Source organism: Vigna umbellata, chromosome 3 (assembly GCF_029865625.1).
Source record: "Vigna umbellata cultivar VRB3 chromosome 3, Vumbellata_1.0, whole genome shotgun sequence".
NCBI classification, from domain to species: domain Eukaryota; kingdom Viridiplantae; phylum Streptophyta; class Magnoliopsida; order Fabales; family Fabaceae; genus Vigna; species Vigna umbellata.
This window is the reverse complement of record NC_142167.1, coordinates 45,880,853-45,901,032: the sequence shown is the minus strand read 5'-3', so window position 1 is coordinate 45,901,032 and position 20,180 is coordinate 45,880,853. Positions and strand designations below refer to the sequence as shown.

General features: G+C 30.6%; 4 protein-coding genes across 4 annotated transcripts; 1 reads left to right on the top strand and 3 right to left on the bottom strand.

Moving 5' to 3' along the window:
• Positions 1–81: 81 nt before the first annotated feature.
• On the bottom strand, positions 82–2,315 carry LOC148202686 (psbP domain-containing protein 3, chloroplastic-like). The gene is made up of 10 exons (XM_088108538.1): positions 2,161–2,315; positions 2,027–2,078; positions 1,832–1,935; positions 1,511–1,576; positions 1,321–1,401; positions 1,127–1,209; positions 941–1,016; positions 546–664; positions 429–473; positions 82–264 (listed from the first exon to the last, which is right to left on the bottom strand). Exons 1-10 carry the CDS (start codon positions 2,237–2,239, stop codon positions 238–240), a joined length of 732 nt encoding a protein of 243 aa, XP_087964664.1. The 5' UTR covers positions 2,240–2,315; the 3' UTR covers positions 82–237.
• A 6,678-nt stretch (positions 2,316–8,993) lies between these two features.
• Positions 8,994–13,070, top strand: LOC148202685 (AT-hook motif nuclear-localized protein 10-like). The gene is made up of 6 exons (XM_088110614.1): positions 8,994–9,129; positions 9,692–10,226; positions 10,744–10,793; positions 11,675–11,806; positions 12,107–12,268; positions 12,430–13,070. The coding sequence occupies exons 2-6, from the start codon at positions 9,728–9,730 to the stop codon at positions 12,685–12,687; spliced, it is 1,101 nt and encodes a 366-aa protein (XP_087966740.1). The 5' UTR covers positions 8,994–9,129; positions 9,692–9,727; the 3' UTR covers positions 12,688–13,070.
• Positions 13,071–13,629: 559 nt separating this feature from the next.
• On the bottom strand, positions 13,630–15,256 carry LOC148202684 (cysteine protease XCP2-like). Its single transcript, XM_088110615.1, has 4 exons — positions 14,768–15,256; positions 14,339–14,574; positions 14,116–14,256; positions 13,630–14,006 (listed from the first exon to the last, which is right to left on the bottom strand). The coding sequence occupies exons 1-4, from the start codon at positions 15,222–15,224 to the stop codon at positions 13,791–13,793; spliced, it is 1,050 nt and encodes a 349-aa protein (XP_087966741.1). The 5' UTR covers positions 15,225–15,256; the 3' UTR covers positions 13,630–13,790.
• Positions 15,257–16,740: 1,484 nt separating this feature from the next.
• Positions 16,741–18,380, bottom strand: LOC148202683 (cysteine protease XCP2-like). Its single transcript, XM_088109324.1, has 4 exons — positions 17,898–18,380; positions 17,425–17,660; positions 17,190–17,330; positions 16,741–17,088 (listed from the first exon to the last, which is right to left on the bottom strand). Exons 1-4 carry the CDS (start codon positions 18,346–18,348, stop codon positions 16,873–16,875), a joined length of 1,044 nt encoding a protein of 347 aa, XP_087965450.1. The 5' UTR covers positions 18,349–18,380; the 3' UTR covers positions 16,741–16,872.
• Positions 18,381–20,180: the final 1,800 nt, after the last annotated feature.

The window sequence follows — 20,180 nt, the reverse complement described above, 5'->3', positions numbered from 1 at the left end:
CATATTCTATCAAGGCTATGACCACTAATTTCTTTTCTGGCTGCTTCAGTTAAGGCAAAGTTTTATCAGAGGCACTCACAATCACTGTAAAATATCTTATCAATCATCTCAAATGGTATCTTACTGACACTAACCTTATATTACTTTCATTCAACAATTTTGAAGAAAATCCAAATTGGAATAGAAAAACAAAATGAAGGGTTGTGAAAAGGTTTCTTCCTCGGCATAACCATTTCTTCATATGAACCTAAAAGATGCCACTACCTGCAGAAACCAAGTGGAAGCTGAATTTCAATAAACAACTTAGAAGCCACTTCAATGACCAACGCTACTTCATCTTATCCACTACATGTCTTGGATCATCGTAACTTCGTAACCTTTGTTCTATTATTAAATAAAGGATTACTTAAAAAAGAAAACAAGTTCACCTTCTGAACTTCTGAAGCATATTTGTCTGTTTCTTCTTCCACAAACTGCATGCATAAACAGAATTAGACTGAACAGATATTGCAGTGTATGTTGTGAGTTGTGATGAGGCCACAAACCTGTCCTGTCACCGTATACAGTCTGTTATACCAACCATTTGATGCCATCCCAATAGCTGAATATAAATATCTGCGACTCTCACCAGGATTTTGCAGCCAATACTCGATGTAATAAATGCCTGATCCATTATTGGAATTGAATTAAAAACTGAAACTTTGGGTTTTCCCCACGTTTTCAGAACTTGGGAAAGTTTTTCTATGGTTCATTAAGCTCATGTCAGCATATGAATAGGGATCTAAAAACTAAAACATGTATTCCTTAAGAATGGTTTTCGCAAATTCGTCACATTTTACTTAAAAAGAGAAGGACAAAATTTACAACATCCTTAATTTTTTTCCTTATAATCTCATAACACATACCATAACGAACCAATTTCAAAAGTAAAAGTACACACCATTAGATGATCTGCAATCCATTAGTTTAGCAGCTACACCCGGGGGTCTTTGCCAGCTTCTGTCTAGTCCACTAACCTGTTGAATTCATTTTAACGAAAAAGGGAGAAATTTTAGCATTGGGTGGAATAATGAGAAAGAAAACTCTAAACCAAGTAATAATTTTAAATCTGATCATGAAATCACACCAGAGTCTGTGCAAACTCATCAACTTTGCCAAAGGATTCCATCCTAGTGAAATCCGGTCCCAGCCCAGTGATGGCAACGCTCACTGAAGCCACAACAGTAAGCAGATGATTTTACACAAGAAGAAATTATGATGGCTGAAGAGACAAAAAATCAGAAACTCAAATTGCGAAGAAATAAACGCTGAGAATAACACCATTGGAATTGGCTGTTTCTGTTGGGTAAAAGGCAGTTATTGATTTAAATCCATTAGACTCTCCATTTCCCACTTGCCACCCTGATTCAGCCATAAGAACACAAGGAGTATATAATTCAAGAAACTGAAGTTGAGTTGAGTCTATGGTTTTAACTTTCTCTTCAAAGCTTGCAATTCAATTCAAATTCACCTTGGGGAATCTCAATCTTGAACTTGTTCTCATCATCAGTGTACACACGAACATCCTCAGACACGTCTGAGACTCGCAAAAATTAACATTATACGATGCATATAGCTAATTAATCAACAAAACATACACACAGTTCCATAAATGTTTTTGAAAGTGTTTTCAATCAGAATTGAAGATTGGTTTTTATAATTAATAAGACATAGATTATGCAGATGAAACTTCAATTCAGAATTGAAAAATAGCACTAAAAATATCTATGAAACCGGATCCAAGACACATAATTTATTTTTAAACTAATTAAAAAGAAAATGAGAAAATCACCAGTGAGTGCCAATGCATTGGGGACTGCAAATGCAGGTACTGCTACTGCGGTGTGAAGAAGAAGTTGCCTTCTATTAACCCCACGTCCTTCTTCGATGGAAGAACTGAAAGAACAAACACAGATATGAAGACCATGTTGTGTGTGCATAAAACATTGGGAATTGAGAAGCAAAAAGGTAATACTTGAATTCTTACAGTGAGCATGACTTAGTCTTATGATGTTCCAAGGATGCGAGAAGCGATGGACCTGAACAAAAAAAACCTGAGCGAAATGATGACTGATATTGAAGAACATGAAAATGGAGTTAATGGGTAGGGAAATGTTGGACCTTTATCTGCCTGAGAGGGTGTGAAGTTGCAGAGTGTGGGTCGCACGTGCACACAACAGAACCAGGAAATGGAAGCCATTCCTTTCGGATGAGCTTCTTCTCTTCTCTGCCTTCATTTCTGATTTTGATATTTTTTCGATTTTTAAACCAATAGTATTTCTAGTTCTCCTAAATATCTAAGATTCTGATGGTTTTGTTATAAATGGTTAGCATTTATCCCCTAACCATTATTCGCAAAGGAATGATGAAAACTTATCATGATACACTTTTTAAATTTATGAAAACTTGAGTTTCAAATACAAAATTCACAAAATTAAGAAAAACAAGTTTAATTAAAACATTTAAACGATGTTTAAATGTTCTTAAACCATCCAAGATGAGTTACAATCATCAAGGAGAAATTAATTATGATCATATTCCTAATATTTTTAGAAATTAACCAAATGATACCATATGATGAACATTTAATAAAAAATTAGGGAAAGATCTTTTTTCGACAATTTTTACCGTATTTGCAATTAAAAAAAATAAGAATACAAAGTTTTACCAAAGATTCTAACACAAACTTCAATTTATAAAATGATTTTTAATCTTTTGATAAAAGTAACATAATAGAGTATTTATATTATGAACCAAGATTAATTGGCTCATCACTAATTAGGTAATCCAATAAACCATATAACTCAGAAAAATAGTGTCCATGAAAAAACTAATTACAATGTATAATTACAAAGGTCCAATGCAAAAAATTATGCAATTTTAATATTAATTGTCCTTCTTAATCTTCAATTCATTCACTCGTTGGAAGGTTTCTTACTTCATCTTTATCAATGAAGGTAATGTAGCGTAAAAGAATAGTTATACAAGGTTGAGGTTAATCTCACAATTACAAAAATACAAACACATAAGGTTTTGTTAATCTTACAACTAAATATTTAGAAGAAGAAATGGTTAAAATTAAATATTTACAAAAAAAAAAATTACTAAAATTATCGCAAACTCTACTCATAAATATTTTGGACTAAATAAATAAATATTATCTCATATCTACAAAATGAAATTTATATTAGAGTGTTGATTAAAATCTCATTGTGAAAATATAATTAACTCGACTTATTTTATTTTAATTCATCTTAAATGTAAAAAAGAAAATATTAAAAATTTTGACACTAGAAGTGGTGAAAAAAATTACACTATCATATCGTGAAATTACGTTATATTTAGAAAATAATTAATTTATTTGAAGAATTTGAAATTTATTAAAGTAAAATGACTGGTTTAGAGAAAAATTTAAAAAAATTATTTCAAATAACTGAAACTATAGACACTGAAAAAAAGTTGAAATTCCACGAGTTTTCAAATTCTTCCTTAATCATGATTAAAAAAGTACATAGATATAAAAAAGTCAACTCATATTCAATTTAATCCCAACATTTAGCTTAGGTCAACTCATCTTGATTATGAGTCTACTTGACTTAAACTTCGGCGAGTCAACTCATTTCTATCTATAGCAATGCTTCAAGATTCCAGTCGATTTAGTTCAATCTTTTGTTTGAGTCGACTCAGCTTAACTCTTTGATTCAGTCAGGCTAAACTAGACCTCCATTTTTGGTGATCTGACTCTACTTTCAGCCTATACCTACTCAGCTCAACCTTCGCTTTAGGTCTACTTGAATAGACATCCTTCACCTTAGGCCTACTCGAATTAACCTTCAGCCTAATGCCAAATTGTCTTAGACTTCAACCAATGTTGACTTATATCGACTTAGTTTGACTTTCAATTAACGTTGACTTGTCTCAATCTCTGATACAGGCCAACTGGTCTCGACCTTCAATTAGACTAACTCAGCTTAGTCTTTTGCCCGAGTTGGCTTAGTTCAACCCTTTGGCTCCAACCGATTGGGCTCAGTCTTAAGGTGGGGCCTACTTAGCTTGACCTTTAGTATGGGCTTACTCAACTTAGTGCTGTCAAAATGGATCACTTAGCCTAGCCTACAATGATTTTTTTTGTCTCGCTCACTAATATGGCTCACCATGGGTTAGTAGGTTAAATGGGTTGACTTATTGACTTAATTATAATTCTTTTTTCATTTAAAAAAAGTTACAAATTTTTTTAATTCAAATCTAAGTAAATTTAAATCCGAAATGTTGTTAAATTCCAAAACCAATTCAAAATAAAAAAAATACAATACAAATCCAAAATCTTCTTAAACTCCAAAATATAATCCAAAAGCAAGCTCAAAAAGTAAAATTAGACAGGTTCTACCCGAGTGAGCAGAGTTTTTAGTAAGTCGAGCTTGCTTAAAATTGGTCCTTTATCGAAATTTTAATATTTTTTCTATCCAACCCGGCTCAAGGCCAAATTACTATAGGTTCTAACCATTTTGAAAACATTAACTTAACTCGAGCTTCGACACGCCTCGAACTTCGATGAAGGTCGACTTGTCTTGAATTTTGACCAAAATTAATTATCTCAACCTTCGACTAGGGTTGATCCATCTTGATATTCTATTCAGGTTAACTAAAATTGCCCCTTCGACTTGGACCAATTGTACTCGATCTTTGATACAGACCAACATGGCTTAATCGAGTGACTCGGATCCGCTCACCTCGACTCTTAAGCCTAATCAACTCACCCTTTGACTTTTGCCTAATCAATTTGGTAGTTCTAAACTTCAATTAGTATAAATATTAATTATTTATACTAATAATTATTTCAAAAGTATAAAATATTAGTTATTTAAATTTCATCGGTAAAATATTAAATAATTAATCTTATTTATACAGTAAAATATTTAATGACATCTTTAATACAAAGTTCTCTAAAAAAATGTTATTAGCATTAATATAGTATATTATTACCTATAATTAACTACAATTCTTTATGTTAACATTACTATACTATATATTTCAATTAAAATTATATTACTATAATTCATTTATATTACATTTAACTTAGTAAAAATATTATTTTGTAATGTATTATAACATGTAGATTAATTACTCTATATATAACATTTAAAAAAGATTAATCACATTCATTTTATTTTCAATATTAAAATATAAAATGCAGGCAGACTCCACATATACATTAATAGATATAAATTTTATTATTTATTATTGGAATTATAGACATTTTGTTACAGAAGTTATATACTATTTTATTGAATACATTATAATTTAATATTTATATTAATTTTAATTATATATTTAAAAGTAATATGTGTGTGTGTAAAACATAATGTGTAAATATTTCTTTATTATTATTTAATGATTTTTTATTTAATATTTTTTACATTAGTAATTACTCTTCAATGAGTTTTATAAACTAGTAAGAGTATTAAAGTTAATTGTAGAAAATATTTCGTTCTTTTACATTTTACTATATTTCATATGTCAATAAAATATATATAATTGAATATGTTTTTAATTCTTCAATTTTTATTAAAAATTATAATTAGTTTATTTTCAAAATTTTGAATTAATTTAGTTTTTTATCTTTAAAAACTCGTGAATTCAATTTTCTTTAATTAAATTTTGTTAAATTTATTTGATGTTCAGTTAACATTAAAATAAAAATATGTCAAATTGAATATCTAAATGGTATTATAAAATATGTTTGAAAAGTGAAATAAATCTTATAAAATTTAACTAAAATAACTAAATTTACACATTTTTTAAGTTGTCGAGTAAATTAAACTAAATTTTAAAAAATAATATTTACAATTTTTAATAAAAGTTAAAGAATAAAAACATATTTAATATTTCTTCAAATTATGAATTTATGATTTTAAAATATAATAAGACAAAATATAAAACTAATTTTTCTAAGAAAACAGTTGGAAAAATAATTATGTATTAATATAAATTGTTTTTACCTATCCCCTTTAAATTGATTTTCATAATTATTCATAAAGAACTTTAAATGTGGGCAGTTTTAATATTTAACTTATGCATATGTAATAATTATGTAATTTGTATCTTTCAAATAAATTTTAAATATTTATAAGTTACCACATTTTAAAATATGTCAGCATTAAAAATTTATAAATAACATTAAAATACAAGATTTATTAATATAACTGTTGAAGTAAATAGTTTTAGCATTTATTAATATCATAATATGCCATTATTATTTTATACTAAGATTTATTTCATAAGAATGTTATAATTTAAAAAAAAATGTGATTATTTTTATAATTTTTGTGCATCTGAATTTAAAATAATAATCTTTTTCAATATCTCTAAGATGCTTTGGTTACAACCATTTGTTTTGATAGTTAAAAAGTTATCCTAAGAATATTGGTTTTACTAGTATTTCACATTCTGTGATTCTATGTAAAATTTTATATATGAATTGAAATATATATTAACATTAAAATTGTATTCTTCCCTTAATAAAACTTTAAGTTCACTTACATATGACTATAGAGATATATTATTTGAAAATTACTTAAATGATTTCAGTAATATAATTTATTAACTATTAAATCGGCATTATATTTCTTATGCAAATAAATATTAATATCATTGTTATTTTAAAATTATTTTATAATATAATATATCAATACTTATGGACCATTAAATACTAAATTTATTTTATAAAAAAAATTCTAATAAGTTATATCTAGTATTATTTATACAATAATTTTTTAAATATATAAATGGATCTTTTTTCATTTTAATTTTTTAATTTTATATTTAAATATTTTTTAAAATAAAATAATTATTTTATCAATTTTATCATTTATCGATTCTTTAAATTTTATCTGTTTTATTATGATTTGATCATATTTTAATTAAAAATTATTTATAAAATAAATAAAAAAATGTATAATAATATTATAAAATTATTTATATTTAATTTTATAGTTGTAATAATAATTTTTTATCATAAAATTGAAGTAAATACATGTGAGTATATATATATATATATGGGTTTGCTAACGTGCGTATGCTTGTTTTTCAGTTGGTACATTTTAGCAATAGATACCGGATTTTAGTAGACAAAAATATCTTTATATATCGTGGATTCTAAGTTTTAAGGTTAAGGGTATTTTCAAACCCCCTAAACCCTTACTCACCTTTGTCATTCCTCTCAATTCTTTCTCTTTCATCTCTCTCACTCCAATTCTCTGTCATACCTACTGTAGCTCCAATTCAAAAAATCAGAAACACTTGCCTTTAAACAATTTGCCTTTGTAAATAGTTGAGTCATTGACATATTCACCTTCAGGCAAAGGTTCATTCAAGATCTCTTCAATTTCACCATCTTCACTAACCTCTCTAATTTCATCATTTGCATACGTTGAATCAACATCTCTAAAAAAAACTCTCCCGGCCAATTACCAATTCTTTTGGATGTCATTATGCTTGTGAAAATTAGATAAAATTATATACAACAAAAATTATAAAATGAAAACTCATTATAAAGTCATTTTTTTGTAAGAAATTGTTTAAAAACGAGTGTTTCTGATTTTTTCCAAGCCAATTAGCAATTCCTTTGATGTCATTATGCTTGTGAAAATTAGATAAAGACAAAAATTATAAAATAAAAACTCATTATAAAATTATTTTTTGTAAGAAATTGTTTAACAGCGAGTATTTCTGATTTTTTCCAGGTCAATTACCAATTCCTTTATGCTTGTGAAAATTGGATAAAATTAGATAAGACAAATTATAAGATGAAAACTCATTATAAAATCATTTTTTTTAAGATTGTTTAACGGCAAGTGTTTTTATTTTTTCAATTGGGGCTACACTAGGATGACAGAGAAAAGAAAGATTGGAGTGAGAAAGATGAAAGAGAAAGGGTTGAGAGGAACCAGAGAGGTGAGTAAGGGTTTGAGTTTTTTATGATATATAAGGATATTTTTGTCTATTAAAATCCGATACACATTGGTAAAATATACCAACTGAAAAACAGACGTACGCGTGTTAGCAAACCCCATATATATATATATATATATATATATAGTATAATAAATATTATATTTACTACTTTTTTTGGACTATAGTGTATTTACTACTTTCAAAACATTAATGATATGACACATAATTATTAATCACCCATCAATATTAATTTATTGCACATTAAATAAAATAGTAATAATATCATTTATAAATGATATTATTAACACAGTTAAATTTTTAAAATTTTCTATGTACTATTGGCTTTTGCTATTAAAAAAATATTATGTGTAAAAAATTTATATTAGGTATTATAATAATTTAATTATTTTCATTTTTAAATATATTTTTAATTTATTTATAACATACTATATTTTTCAGAAGTATTAACTTCCAGTCTTTCTGAACAGACTTTGCAAATTCCACTTATAGTCTTGATTTTGAAAGAAATACATAGAATTCATTATAGGTATTTAATATTTATTTAAGTATAGTTATTAAAGAAGAATTATAAAACTATAATAAATATATACCAATAACTTTGTGAATTTTATTAACATGTTTAGACAAACTCTTTTCCTAAGTGCTTCTAAGAAAAAAAGTTCTATCAAAATTAATTTATAATTTTTTTTATGTATTTCTAATTTAATTTATGTCAAAACTTAGTTTTTTTTTAAGAGCTTAAATATAAAGTTGAGAGTGAAAATAATAATAATAAAAAAAGAACGGACAGATGTCAGGAAGGGCAGTGCATGAACGGGATAAGCTTATCAAAACTGAATCCCATTCTTTTTTGAAACCAAACCAAACCCAATTTTAGCATATTTGTTTTACCTCCTTTTTCAAAATACTAATTAATTAATGTTATAGCACTAGGGGCATACCAGGAAAAACATGTTTTCAGACCTATATTTAAGAATAAACTAAAAAAATATATAATAGAAAAGAAATCAAATCTATTGCGAGAAGGGAGCGCCATCGCGTTTCTATCCTAAATCTCACCATTTTCCCTGCCATAATTCTCACTCTCAGCAATTTTATTTTCCATCAAACTCATTGGTAAGTTGCACATATTTTTTTATTTTTTCCTATGTCAGCAATATTCCTCTCCAATATTTTTCTGCTTTTATTTTTTAACCCGATTGTCTCTGCAAATTAAAAAACAATTCTTTCCATCCAAAATTCAATATTTAATATAAACCACAATCTTAACCAAAATTCTCCTCCTGTAAACTCTGCAATTTCATCCAATTTCTGAAGATTTTTTTACTGTTTTGCTGGATTGTAAAATTAGGGTTTGGATTTTGTGCCTTGTTTTCCCTCTTTCCTTTGGGGTTTTGGGAGGAAGGTAAAAAATTTGCAATCCACTGCAAAATTTAAAGAGGAAAGTAAAACAATGTGTGGGTTTCATTTATGAGCAATACTTAGTTGATTTTGAAATTTGAATTTGAATTGTGTAGTTGTACTATGTAAGTAGAAAAAGGAAAGATGCCGATTGTATTGTATTGAGGGTGTAGAGAGAGGGAGGATTTATGAAGTTACCACTTATGATAAGACATACCATAATAGGATCACCCTAGGGGTTATATTAACCTGAGTTCTCACAATGTTCAAATTGCAGTTGTTGTTGTTCTTGAATCTGCACTGAGACCTAAACATGAGCATGTCGGGATCTGACATGGTGGTAACCAGGGACCAATTCTCGGTTGGGATGCACAACCCTCAATCCCAACCTCAACAACAACAACCTCAACTTCATCAAAACATGCGTATGGACTATGCTGCTGCTGATGGGGCCGCGGTTTTCGGCGCCCCTACCATCAACATCAACAACATCAACGGCGGTGAATCCTCTCCAGTGAGTGTGCCTCCGGGCTTGGGCCTGGGCCATACCCATCCCCAGGGCATGGTGGATAACTCTACTGAGACACTCAAGAGAAAGAGGGGAAGGCCCAGGAAATACGGGCCTGATGGTGGCATGGCTTTGAGCTTGAACACTACCTCTCCTCCTGGTGGGGCCTCGGTACCTGTTGGCCATTCCGGTGGGGCATTTCCGACGGCTCCTCTCTCTGATTCTGCCTCTGCCGGAACCGGGAAGCGTAGGGGCAGACCTCGTGGTTCTGTTAACAAGAATAAGAAAACCTCAAAGTTTTCTGGTAACTGCTTTTTCCTTTGTCTTCAATTTTCCTTTCACTTTTCTTCTTGTCTGTTGTTTTATAGGATAAGCTTTACTGTTTTTTTTTTCTTTAAAAACTGTATATACCTTCCGACAGCAGCATGTTTTTTTTTTTTTGCTTAGTTTTATTTTTCTTCCCCCACCTTCGGAGTGTGTGTCTATGGAGGGGTATTTGCTATTATATTTTTTTATTATTTATTTATCTATATATAATCTGGGATCTATTATTCTATGATTTCGAAAATTACTCTTTTGCCCGTGTGTCATGTGCTGTTGCTGTTGTTCCCATTTGTTCAGTGCATTTTATTTTTGTTTTCCCTGAATGTGCGATTTCTCATTTTCTGGTGTACAATGCTATATTGGATTGCTATTTTAGATTGCTACTTTCTAATTTATATTTACTATTATTTTGAAGAAATTTGCTTTGTTTTGCCCAAGAAATTATGGATTAAATTTCAGTACTTGGGATGGTATTCTCTGATTGAATCTTTGTGCAGGGCCAGGAGGTTTCTTTACTCCGCATGTCATTACGGTGAAAGCTGGAGAGGTATTTGCTTAATCTTATAAAATACTAAGTAAATTATTTTGGTTGAGAATTACTGCTGTGGTCTTTTATTTTTCTAGATAATTTTATTTTTTTTGTTTGTGCATTCCTGTTCGATAATTTCTGTTCCATGCCTCTTATCAGTACATTTATATTTTAATTAAAGCTTTAATCTGATGTTTGATGAATGTGGTTGGCGATAGGGGTATTGATCAATATGTTCCTTCTCTTGCGAACTTTATGAAATTGCCAAGTAGGAACTAACTTAGATTATCTATTTTTGTAACTTTGTATGGATCACATAAATGGAAGATTTATATAGAAAGTGTTATTAATTGTAGAAGACACCAAGTGGCAATTTGATCTTTCAAAGGAAGAAATGAATTATGAATATGATACAAGTTGGTGAAGCACTGAAGTTAAATAAATTTTTAAGAATTTATCTTCTACGCAGTTAACTTACTATGAAATTCTTCTTTTGGAATGAATTCGGATAAACTCTAAATTTAGAGTAAACTTATATAAACTCTTGGGTCAAGTTTGAAATCAAATATAATTTTGGTCCCACTATATTTTCATATTAAGAACATATATTTTATTTAGCACTGGTGTACTAGTGTATTTTATTATTGTGATTTGCTCCTTTTATTTTTTATTTTGATGCCGACATATTGAATTATTTTTGTGTTAAGAGGGTTATGTTATGTGTATATGTCATTAATAATAAAATTTAGTGTTATCTTTTACATTGGGTACAAAATTCCACAAATTTAAAATAAATTTTCGAATTCGAAAACCTTGATCTGATGTATAAATGTAATTCTGTTATGACTTTCTGCTGGAACTTAATATTGTGTTTTTTGAATGTATATTTTGATATTCAGGATTTGTCAGCAAGAATTATGTCAATTTCCCAGAGTGGTTCAAGAAATGTTTGCATCTTAAGTGCAAATGGATCCATATCTAATGTGACACTTCGACAGCCTGCATCGTCTGGTGGAACTGTGACTTATGAGGTTTGTCTTCAAGTCAAAATTATATATTTATAAATTATTATAAATTATTTTGTTGCTCTAAATGGAGATTCTTTTGATAAATTTAGTGTGTTTCCAGTTTCGACATCCTTATTAATTGTATATGTTTTTGTGTATATATATCAATTATTTTGATGCTCTAAATGCAGAGATTCTTTTGACAAATTTAGTGTGTTTCCAATTTCGACATTCTTATTAGTTGTATTTGAGCTAGTTGCATGCTCATAGTGGACAAGTAGATCTGTTCTTAGTCTTTTGTATATATTTGTTATTTGTTTTCAGGGGCGATTTGAGATCTTATCACTTGGTGGTTCTTTGTTTCTTACTGAAAATGGTTCTCATGGCGGAAGGACTGGAGGCCTGAGTGTGTCCTTGTCAGGGCCAGACGGCCGCGTTTTGGGGGGTGGAGTCGCAGGCCTTTTGGTGGCTGCCTCCCCTGTTCAGGTGCGTTTTCTTTATTCATCTGTTTATGTTTTATTCATACATTGTTTAAAGAAGAAAAAATGTTCACAAGTTTATAAAAAGCTCATAATCCTTCATCTTTAAGTGCATGTTATGTGTTTGTCAGTTTGTTTGGCCTCTAAACGTGGTGTCTGCTTTTGTAGATTGTTTTGGCTAGTTTTGTTTCCGATGGCAAGCAATCCAAGTCTGCAAAGCGGATGAGGAATGTATCTGCAGCAGAAAAGGTTGCCACAGCTGGTGGCCAAAGCAGCTCACCATCAAGGGGCACTCTGAGTGAATCTTCAGGTGGGGTCGGGAGTGGGAGCCCACTAAACCAAAGCACAGGAGACTGCATCAACAATATCAACAATATCAACAGCACCACCCCAACGCCAGGCTTTTCAGGCATGCCCTGGAAGTAAACTTGACTCTTCACTCATCACTGTTTTCTGTAGTGTCACATCAGGTTCTACTCACTTGTCATGGTATTACTCATTGAAGACACCTGTTACATTAGCTTTGTGTAATGTTAGTTGGAGGATGAACATTTGAGGGATAATACATATGATCTTGTAGCTTAATTTGGTTAGATATTGCGACAGATATTAGTGTATGTGCTCTTGGGTGATTCTCGAGATTCTGGCAGAATGTAGTTGTGTTCTAGGACCATCGTGTAGGATCATGATTAGATAGCGGAGACTTTCTCATCTGTTTTATTGGAATTTGTTGTCGGTCCATGTGTCCAAACTTTCTCCTGTTGCCCAGTTGTTTGGTGGTAATAATACTTAATCTAGTTAGTCTCTCACCCTATCTATCTATCTATCTCCGTAATTTTATGATCATTATTATTAGGCTGTTATATTGTTTTTATACTATTTCCTATTCTGTTTACATCAGTCATGATCGACAAACATTTTCCTGCATAACATCATTAAAACTAAGGCCGTTTGTTTAACCTTTTAAAATGGGCAATTTCAAGTTGTGTAAAAGTATTTTTTTAGAGATTTTATAGAAAATATAAAAGAATTTTCGTTTGGAAAATTAAAAAATATATATATTTTATTTTGAAAGCATTGATTTTTTTTCACTATTCACAAAATTTGTTCGAAATAATCTGAAATATGATTTTTTTTTTCAAGTATAAGATTTTGTAATGTAATAAATGTCAGAACAAAGGGGTCTTCATTGTTTAGATCGATATTGCATTTGTAGTAGTATGATCTATTATGACATGACAAAGGTGTAAACTTCATTTACACCTTTATAAAACTTCAGACATTTGTAGCAACTTTTCATCCAAAAAAGGAATAACGAAAAGCTATATTAATGGATGACATGGAAAAGGCTACATTCGCTCAAGGAAATAATGTAAAGATTAAATCATTTTATTATCACATAGAAATCGTTACACTGTTTGATTGTTTCTATGGACAAGCTGAAATAAGCAGACACTGAGAATGGATTAGTAGATGGAAACAAATTGAGACACGAGTGGAGTAAGCTATTAAGGAAATGTTCTTTTATGTTATTTCTTCTTGGTAGGATAAGAAGCCATCTTATAGATTCCGCAGATTCCTTCAGGTTTTCCGATGTTTCTCTTCATTCTTATGTACCCTTTTTCTCCCCACTTAGATCCCCATGAATTTTTCACGATGATATAATCCACTCCTTTTGAAGTTCCGTATCCAACAGCTGCCACTCCGTGATCTAAGTCACTTCCGCAATGTCCATCAAAAACACCCTGAATACAGCAATCAATTAAACTCAGTTTATTAAAACTAGTTTCTTCTATAAGAAAAAAGTAGTCATATTTGCCATCATAGTAACACTTGGTTTATAATTTAACGTACCCCACTGTAAAACTGGAAATCTCTGCTTGAAGCCTCTATGGCCACACTGAGGGGTTGGTTCGCAAGAGCCTTCAATAGGCTCTGTTCATTGTTTTGTGGGACGTCATGGTACCCGCTAATTGTGACAACTTCAGTTTCTTCCTGGTGATGGAACAGGTGAAAGACTTTTAGCTTATCTATCTGATAGCGATGTTACTTTAAACTTGAATTTTGTTTAGGTTACCTTTGTCATCTCGCAAGTACCCTCCTCCATAATGTAAGGATAGTCTTCCTCTTTATGGAGTCCACCGTTTTCTACTATAAAAGAGAATGCATAATCCATGAGCCCCCCATTGCAACCACTGTTGTAAGTTCTGTCACAGTCAATCAATTCTTGCTCAGACAAAGATGTCAAATTTCCCGTCACAAGTTGGTTTATTCCTTCAACCGCTGCAACAGTGGAAAATGCCCAGCAGCTACCTGCAACAATCAACATGGTAATTAACCATGTCATTAATGGCTAGATGATATCATATAGAGCTGTTAATCTCTATTTGACACGGAATCATGTTTCTTATATTATTGTGTCACAGATAAAAGCTAGAATCACAAACAATATAATAATTTCTTGAGTAGGACCATGAATCATAATTACGATTATGTATATACTTACCACATGAACCTTGGTTCTTGACTTGCGTTACAGCACCCTTCTTTCTCCAATCAACTGATTTTGGCAATTCAACATCCTTGTAAGTGAATTCTTGTTGGGATTCTCTCCTTCTAGAGTAGTCAACCTTAAGCCCTAGATATTTGTTCTTGAACTCTTGGTGGCTCAAATCAGCAAACTCGTTCAACCCAAGCCAGTAGTTGCTGATCACGTTGTTTCTCTCATCTATGTGCTTTAAGTTGTCTTTGAAAATGTCGAACCTCAGCAGCTTCTCCTCAATGCTCTCGTAAATCTTGCCGTACCTAGACATCCACGATTCAAAGAGTTCAATGAGCTTATCCATGGAGTTTAAGTCCTCCGATGAGTACCCCACAATGGAGAAATCGCGTCCAAAAGCCAAAGATGAGAACAGGTAGAAGGAACAGGCAAGGAGAAGTAACTTAGAGGAGGAGAAAGCCATGGCTATGGCTGTTGAAGAATGTGAATAGGTAAGGGATGAAGAAGAATAGGAAAGAGAGCCTTATATATATAGGTTTTGTGCTTTAGATTTTGGAATTGTTATGAGTAGTATGCTTCAAGCATGCACGTTCTTTTGACGTGGCTTTACATCAAAGCATAATAATACTATATCACATGCCGTAATTTCGGTGCAGTAGGAGAACTTATTCGGATACTATATATTTTACTTATGTTTCGGACCAACTAGATTAATGCAAGACAAAGGCTTCAAACATTGATTGAACACATATGTCAATAATATATATATGTATATATTTCTGGTGAAAGGTTAAAAAACGTGTTAGAAGGATTACTTGGTTGAGATTTCTCTTTGAAAGAACAACAACTGTATTTATTAATTTTCCATAAAGAAAAGTTGAAAGAAAACAATATCTGCACTCGGGTGATTCAAGAGATTTTGAGGCATGTAAGATCATGAGATGGTGGAAACGTTTTCATCGGGTTCATGAAATTTGTAATCGATTCTTAAGTTGAAAGTTTTTCCTTAATATCCTAGTTGTTTCGGTGGTAATAATACCTAATCTATTTAGTCTTCACTCTACCTTCACAATCTTATGAAGATTAATATTAATTACATTAAATTAGTCGAGGTTTGTTGGTCGAAGTAGAGTAGCAGGAATTCTTCATTCTATTTCTTATTCTATTAAATTAATTAGATTGTGAATCACATTCTGCAAATTATGAAAACTAAAACTGATCTTTAAGCATTTCGACAACGTAATTTTAAAGTTGTGTAAAAAATTTATTTACTTATTTATAAATATAATACACAGTTTTCTATAACAATTACTTTTTTTAAAAAAAAAAAAATTAATCGTTATCTTCTAGAAGTTATTCGAAGTAATTGTTTAAAATAATTAGAAATATAGTTCTTTTTAATGTTTTGGTGTTTTCCAAATTTTAAACAAATAGTAAAAATATTAAAATTAATCCATGTATAACAAATGCTAAAACTATGGATTTTTTTTTCACTCATACTTCTGTTATTGTAATTATTTATATTTTGAATATCAATTATCAGTGTCTTCTTAAACAAATATAATAAAAAGGCTATGCTTTTTTTAATTAAATAATTTGATAAATGTTAAAACAACGGCTTTTGTTTCTCATAATCATGTTATCGATACCATATTATCAGGGTAGATAGAGTAATAGAGAAGTCTTTTAGGATTTGGTCTGATATCGTGTTAAAATTTTGGGTGCATAGAAAATTTCACAATACAGAATAATGTTATATTTTTTTCTTTTAATTATAGCGTATGAAACTATTTTTCTAAGACAACCCTAGACGAAAGGTGTGCTGTGTTCTTGTCATGGTGATCATATATATGTGTGTGTGCTCTCATTACACTACTTTAAATTAGAGTGGTAACTGTGGTCTGAGTTCTGCATCTTTCGGTTTTGGAAAGGAAACATAGAAGAATGAAGAAGGAAAAATCCCTGAAGATTTAAGGGAATAACGAGAAGAGTTAACGAAATTTTTATTATCAGTATGTGGGAAAAGTTACATTGTTTTCAAGGAAAAGCTGAAACAGGTAGAATGAAGGAAAGAAATTGAGACACAACAATGGGGTAAGCATAGATGAATCTTATTTCTTCTTAGTGGGATAAGAAGCCATCTTGTAGATTCCACAGATTCCCTCAGGTTTTCCAATGTTTCTCTTCATTCTAATGTATCCTTTTTCTCCCCACTTAGAACCCCATGAATTCTTCACAATGATATAGTCCACACCTTTCGCAGTTCCGTATCCAACAGCTGCTACACCATGATCTAGGTCACTTCCGCAGTGTCCATCGAAAACACCCTACGTTAATTTTAAACAAAAAAAAAAAACATGTTTTAGTTGAAACCAGTTTCTCTGATAAAAATAACCACGTTTTTGTAGTAGTTTATAGTAAAACATACCCCGCTGTAAAATTGGAAATCTCTTCCTGAAGCGTCTATGGCCACACTGAGGGGTTGGTTTGCAAGAGCCTTCAATAGGCTCTGTTCATTGTTCTGTGGCACGTCATGGTACCCGCTAATAGTAACAACTTCAGTTTCTTCCTGTGGAACAACCGATCGAAAATATGTTAATGGGCAAGTTTAACATCCTATGACGGTGCTAGGTTAGGTTAGAGTTGATGTTTGCTTAGACTACCTTTGTCATCTCGCAGGTACCTTCCTCCATGATGTATGGGTAGTCTTCCTCTTTGTGGAGTCCACCGTTTTCTACTATAAAGGAGAATGCGTAGTCCATGAGACCCCCATTGCAACCATTGTTGTAAGTTCTGTCGCAGTCAATCAACTCTTGCTCAGACAATGATGTCAAATTTCCGGTCACAATCTGGTTTATTCCCTCAACTGCTACAACAGTGGAAAATGCCCAGCAGCTACCTGAAACAATAATCAACAATTAATTATGAACAAAGGACCATGATGTCTGTAATACTGAAAATACCTGGGTGGTGGTTCCATATTTGTCAAGACAAGTTCTGACGTACTATTTTAGGGTTTGAATTTGAATTTAACTCAATCAAGTTCTTATAACGTTTATACACAGTATTTTATCTAAGAAACGAAGTCTTTCTACAAAGATCATTGAACAATGTTTGGCATAACAGATATACTTACCACATGAACCTTGGTTCTTGACTTGTGTTACAGCACCCTTCTTTCTCCAATCCACTGACTTTGGCAATTCGACATCTTTGTAAGTGAACTCTTCTGGAGATTCACTCTTTCTAGAGTAGTCAACCTTAAGACCAAGATACTTGTTCTTAAACTCTTGGTGGCTCAAATCAGCAAACTCGGTCAACCCAAGCCAGTAGCTGCTGGTCACCTTGTTCCTCTCATCTATGTGCTTTAGGTTATCCTTGAAAATCTCAAACCTAAGCAGCTTCTCCTCAATGCTCTCGTAGATTTTGCCGTGTCTTGACATCCACGATTCAAAGAGTTCGATGAGCTTGTCCATGGACTTTAAGTCCTCAGATGAATAGCCCACAATGGAGAAATCCCGGCCAAAAGATAAGGAAGCAAGTAGGCAGAAGGAAGCAAGAAGAAGTAGCTTGGAGGAGAAAGCCATGGCTAGAGTTGTTGAAGTGTGAGTATGAGAGAAAAGGGATGAAGAAGAATGGGAAAACAGAGGATATATATATATATATATATATATATATATATATATATATATATATAGGTTGTGTGATGATACTTTGAAGTAAAGTCTGTTGGGAGTGTTATTGCAGGGCACACTGAGTAGTAGTAGTAGTCTTCAAGTATATTTTTCTTGCTGCCTTTACATCAAAGCATAATACTAAGTCATATGCCTTTGATTATTAATATATAAATGTGGCATAAGATTGTGTATGGAAGAGTTCCTTTTACAGGAGCAGGAGAACCTTCACATGTAGAATGATTTTTTATACGCCAAGAATACTTTTATTTTCATGAAGATAGCTAAAGTGATTGCATATTATTTAGTTATAACTAATATTTATTATATGAAAAGTCGGTTTCAAGTATGGTAGTCTTGGATTTTGCTTTGAGCAGAAACTAGGTCATGATAAGCTTCTTTATTATGTAAAAATATACTTTTACCCACATAATTCTTTTTTATTTATTTGATTTTTTTTTATATTTTACTTTTTTTTAAAAAAGTAATTACAAAAATTCACTCTTTATAATTTTTTTACTCTTATTAAATATAAATGTGTGATAATGTATTATTATTTTTATTTTTTAAGACTCATAACGGTTATGATGTTAAACTTGTTCGATACAATTTGATCATTCTACATAAAACGAAATTACAAAATTGATTTGAAGAGATCCTTAAGATGCTGGTTATTGTAATAAATTAAATCCCTCGAGTGCTCCATACTAAAAAAAATCGAACATGTGATTTGTGTAATTGAGAGTATAAATAGTCAAGTTAGATAACACTTTAAGTTTGACCTAAATTGCAAGTCCTTTTAAAGGTTTGATGGGTACAAATATTTGACTTAAATATAAGTCTATTACAAGTCTATTTTAACTTTAAAATTATAAAAATACTAATTAACACAATACCATATATATATATATATATATATATATATATATATATATATATATATATATATATATATATATATATATATATATATATATATATATATATTATTGTTATTTATATGAACAGATTGACATATTATTCTAAAAAGATTTTCTAAAAAACACAACTTTTAATTTTCTTTTATTAAAATTTGGTTTATAAACCACCTTCCTTTTTTGTAGAAAACCCATGTGATAGTTTTTCTTTTTAAAAGGAATTTTTTTAATTATATATAAATTTTAATCCAAAATTTTAAAATAATAAGTTTATATATATATATTATAGAATATTTATTTTTATCTAATATAAAAATTTAAATAATTTATTATTCACGTTACACCAAACTTAACTAAATCATAGAAGTAACTTTTAGGAAATTCTTTCTTTGGAAAAATATGGCATATATTCCAAGAGTAAATAGTATACACATTTAATGACATATTACATTATCACCGAATTTATCTTTATTATGTATGCCATTTTATTGATTTCTTATAACTGGATCCTGTGTGGGTGCCGCTACAGTTTCTATATTGGAATTTAATTCGAATATAAAGAAAAGAAAAAAGAAATAAGACGTTAAAACGAGTGTTATGTGAGGAAATTTTTGCTTGTTGTGGAATATTATGTGAAATGTATATAAAGGAAAGAGACAAAAATTAAATTAAAATTATGAGAAGAGAAGAGAATTTTTTATTTTTTAAATGTGGTCAATACCTAAGCTTGTGTTTTTGTCCGTCTGCAGTATTTGTCCTTGTTATTATTGCTCTTTTATTATGTATGGTTCCTGTCAATACGGCCCAAGCTATGATAACAGAGAGTAC

What these genes read in the sequence shown, in the direction of transcription:
- LOC148202686 (XM_088108538.1), bottom strand. Translation starts at nt 2,239, where the DNA reads ATGGCTTCCATTTCCTGGTTCTGTTGTGTGCACGTGCGACCCACACTC. An exon ending in CAAGATTGAGATTCCCCAAG is followed by an intron (nt 1,402 to 1,510) that starts GTGAATTTGAAT and finishes TGGCTGAATCAG; the next exon opens with GGTGGCAAGTGGGAAATGGA. An exon ending in ATGCTTCAGAAGTTCAGAAG is followed by an intron (nt 265 to 428) that starts GTGAACTTGTTT and finishes TGGTTTCTGCAG; the next exon opens with GTAGTGGCATCTTTTAGGTT.
- LOC148202685 (XM_088110614.1), top strand. Translation starts at nt 9,728, where the DNA reads ATGAGCATGTCGGGATCTGACATGGTGGTAACCAGGGACCAATTCTCG. An exon ending in GAAAACCTCAAAGTTTTCTG is followed by an intron (nt 10,227 to 10,743) that starts GTAACTGCTTTT and finishes ATCTTTGTGCAG; the next exon opens with GGCCAGGAGGTTTCTTTACT. An exon ending in TTACGGTGAAAGCTGGAGAG is followed by an intron (nt 10,794 to 11,674) that starts GTATTTGCTTAA and finishes TTTGATATTCAG; the next exon opens with GATTTGTCAGCAAGAATTAT.
- LOC148202684 (XM_088110615.1), bottom strand. Translation starts at nt 15,224, where the DNA reads ATGGCTTTCTCCTCCTCTAAGTTACTTCTCCTTGCCTGTTCCTTCTAC. An exon ending in CAAGAACCAAGGTTCATGTG is followed by an intron (nt 14,575 to 14,767) that starts GTAAGTATATAC and finishes TGATTGTTGCAG; the next exon opens with GTAGCTGCTGGGCATTTTCC. An exon ending in GTACTTGCGAGATGACAAAG is followed by an intron (nt 14,257 to 14,338) that starts GTAACCTAAACA and finishes TTCCATCACCAG; the next exon opens with GAAGAAACTGAAGTTGTCAC.
- LOC148202683 (XM_088109324.1), bottom strand. Translation starts at nt 18,348, where the DNA reads ATGGCTTTCTCCTCCAAGCTACTTCTTCTTGCTTCCTTCTGCCTACTT. An exon ending in CAAGAACCAAGGTTCATGTG is followed by an intron (nt 17,661 to 17,897) that starts GTAAGTATATCT and finishes TTATTGTTTCAG; the next exon opens with GTAGCTGCTGGGCATTTTCC. An exon ending in GTACCTGCGAGATGACAAAG is followed by an intron (nt 17,331 to 17,424) that starts GTAGTCTAAGCA and finishes GTTGTTCCACAG; the next exon opens with GAAGAAACTGAAGTTGTTAC.